General features: G+C 34.2%; 1 protein-coding gene across 3 annotated transcripts in view; it reads right to left on the minus strand.

Annotated features, from left to right (window-relative positions):
* The window catches only part of LOC109830560 (CMP-sialic acid transporter 4-like), an 11,890-nt gene extending 8,955 nt beyond the window's left edge, over positions 1–2,935 (minus strand). Inside the window, exons 1-2 of one of the 3 annotated variants that reach the window (XR_002244331.1) lie at positions 2,691–2,935; positions 2,165–2,355 (exon numbers count right to left, since the gene is read on the minus strand). Coding sequence is in view for 1 of the 3 variants with exons in the window: in XM_020397854.1 (XP_020253443.1) it covers positions 2,165–2,335 (171 nt within the window). In the remaining 2 variants the exon portion in view is untranslated. The remainder of the gene's footprint in view (positions 1–2,164; positions 2,356–2,690) is intronic. The other 2 variants (XM_020397855.1, XM_020397854.1) reach the window with 2 other exon arrangements.

Genomic DNA, 3,147 nt, shown 5'->3' on the forward strand with positions numbered 1-3,147 from the left:
TTGCTTATTTTTTTCTTTGACAAAAACCACCCCAGCTAAAACAAGAACCTCCCACTTAAAAATCTTAGTAACCCCTCACCTTTTATTCTAAGGAACGACATTAAAAAACTATTATAGCAAAAATCACTAAAACTCCCCAGGTTAATGGAGTTTTTAATAAGTTAATGGGCATTTTGGTCTTTTTAAATCATGTGAGTCACATGTGCCACGTCGGATGTAACAGTGTTAAGTTTGGGGTTTTCTGTTAAATTTATTAGGGGTTTACTGTGATTTTGGAAGTCTATGGGGTTTAGTGCAAAACGTTGAAAGTCCATGGGCGTCTACTATTATTTACCCTAAAATCATCTATGAAAGGAATAAAATCATATACTCGATAAGTTATATTTAAAGTTGGTGATTTGTTGAACATATATATATTCAGCATTTTGTTTATACTAAATTTTTTAATAAATGTACTGCTTTTTATTTAAACTAATTTTTACTATTTGAATCAATTTTAAATTGACAGTGAATGTATTAAAATTCTTTTTCCTCCCTATGATTCTATAAAATAATGACATATACACAGGACTACATCCTATGTACATAAAAAAGAATTAAAATTTTATAAAGAGTTTTTAAAAAAATTTATTAATATACACTATTTTAAAAAACCTCCGTTTAGTCCGTCTAGGCGTACGCCTAGACATAAGCGGTACCTAGGCCGCCTAGCTAGCACCTACCTAACGCCTAGGCAATACCTAGGCTACCTAACTAAGTTTGGCAGTGTTTATGAGAGCACTGTCTACTAATATAGACTGCACTCTTTAGGCCTTAATTGTGATATTCTGTGTTGCAGCCTCCACGCCCTCCAACCTCCTTCAAACTTTTTTAATCTCCAAATATAAACACCTCCACTATCTCCTCCGACCTTAAGCAAAACCTCCTCGATCACCACTTAAATGAAGAAAGAAATCCTCCTACACACCAATCTGACACCTACGCTTTCTATAATATTGACATTTACTATCAATTATTGTAATCATAAAATAGAAAAGAAAATCTCCTAGGCTCTAGGCGACGAGTTCAACGCCTAAGCCTCCTAACGCTTTCTATAACATTGTTAGTTACTATTTTGGCTATTTAGTATTTAAATATGCATGGTTTATTGGGGATTTAAGATTGCTATCTTTTTTTTTTGTAAATTTATATGAATCTAATACATACTTTTATCAATTATTATAATTAAATACTTTTAAGAATAGCCAAACACCTAGGCATCGAAGGCGCTAGGCGCTGGCTCAAACGCCTAGTTTGTCTCGCGCCTTCTGTAACATTGTTAATATAAATCATTATATAATATAAGTAATTGTATTTTCTACCTCATATTTAAGTACAGAAGATGGGGAGAAAAACATATTTTTATCATTTTACTACAAATTTCATTTTCCAGTTTCTTCCTATCTAAACATCAAAATGAATCTTCTTTCTCTTTCTCTCTCTTTCTTTTCCTTTCTTTTCCTTTCTTTTTCCTTTTCCTTTCAATTCTTTCCTTATTTTTCACCCAAACCAAACACAATCTTCTTTCTTTTTCACTTTCTTTTCCTTTCTTTTTTTTTTCCTTTTCCTTTTATCTGCTTTTCCTTCCTTTTCACACAAACCACACACAGCCTAAATCCCTTCCCTAATGCAACCTTAACACCATGTTGGATAAGTAATCGACCTTGAAAAATTAAATCCCATTCCTAATGCAACCATAACACCAGATAACTAATTGACTTAAAATTATGCATATGTTAAGCATCATAGTTTCCTTTTAAATCAAATGAAGGCAACCGATGTGTAAGCTTGTCTATTCAGCAAGTTTAAATATTCATTCAAACTTGGTGCATATAGATGATCAAACAAGCCAGAACCAATCTCGTCTTAAACCTCGAGCTTTCTGTGCACATTGGCAACCTAAATGGAGCGCACTGTTAAGAAGTCCAGTATTTATCTAGAGAAAAACATTCATTAAGAGGTATTTATCTATAATGGGTGAACTTATGCTACATTGTTCCATGATACAACCCAAATTTACACCACATTTGACCATGAAGATACATAAGTTTACACTATCTGATATTAAAATTAGTCTGCTGGAAGGTTTCCAAGTTTAACATGCATGAAGTATGTTTTGAGTTACCTGAAGCCCGACTAAGATGCAATCGCCTACGACCAAAAGGATGTTCAAAAAGCGATATCTCTTCGATACCTTGCTTCTGCGCCTGTCATATGCCTTTGAGACAGTCCTCGGGCTTGTTGTCAGCAATTTAGAGTGGCAGACGCTGCATTCTATCATCCCATTCTTAGACATCTCTATTTGTAATTAAAATTCTGAAAGTTTGCGAAATGGAGGTTTTAGCAAAAATAACAATCAATGCCAATGAAAAATCATATTGAACAATTAAATAAAGTTAGTATCGAAATCACATTGCACGTAGAATTGCTCAAAAAGAAATAACTGTCGACCTAAATATGCACTCTTGGTCAATGACAACGAACCGCATAGTAAAATTTAACTTTCCCATCAATTCCTCACCAAAAATATTCATTCACAACAACAAAAAGAAATGGCAGATTGATTCTCTTCATCGAAACTAAGTAACAAATTCACCACTAATCCAAGGAAGAAAACAGATAATGGAATGAAAAGAGAGCTCGAAGCTGACCTAAACTTGATCAGATCTAGATCGTAAATCTCGAGCGAAAACGAGAATAAATCCGATCGCTCGTTCAAAATTACCGCATTCACCTACAAAAGAGATCCTCACTAATGAAATTAGATGAAGAGTCGAAGAATCGAAAGAGAATTTTTGAGATCCAGATGCACAAAACAAAAAAAGGATATAGAAATGGGAAATTTATAAAATAAAAATATATAACGTGTCTTTTTCGCTTAAATGTTACATTATAAAAATGAGTCTTTTCTTCTTCGCATGCGCATTGCGCACTCTTTTTCTTTTCTGTAATTGGGTGGGAGTGTAATTCAACGAGGCGGAAGAGGGTGAGGACGGAATTGTGCCGACTAATGTGGGTACCGGTTAATTAGAGTGCGTCGCCGGTTTACTAAGTAGATCATAATTCATATCATATCATATACTAGTGTGCAGCCCGTGCGCAGCACGG

The sequence above is a fragment of the Asparagus officinalis genome, chromosome 2 (genome assembly GCF_001876935.1).
Source record: "Asparagus officinalis chromosome 2, Aspof.V1, whole genome shotgun sequence".
Lineage (NCBI taxonomy): Eukaryota > Viridiplantae > Streptophyta > Magnoliopsida > Asparagales > Asparagaceae > Asparagus > Asparagus officinalis.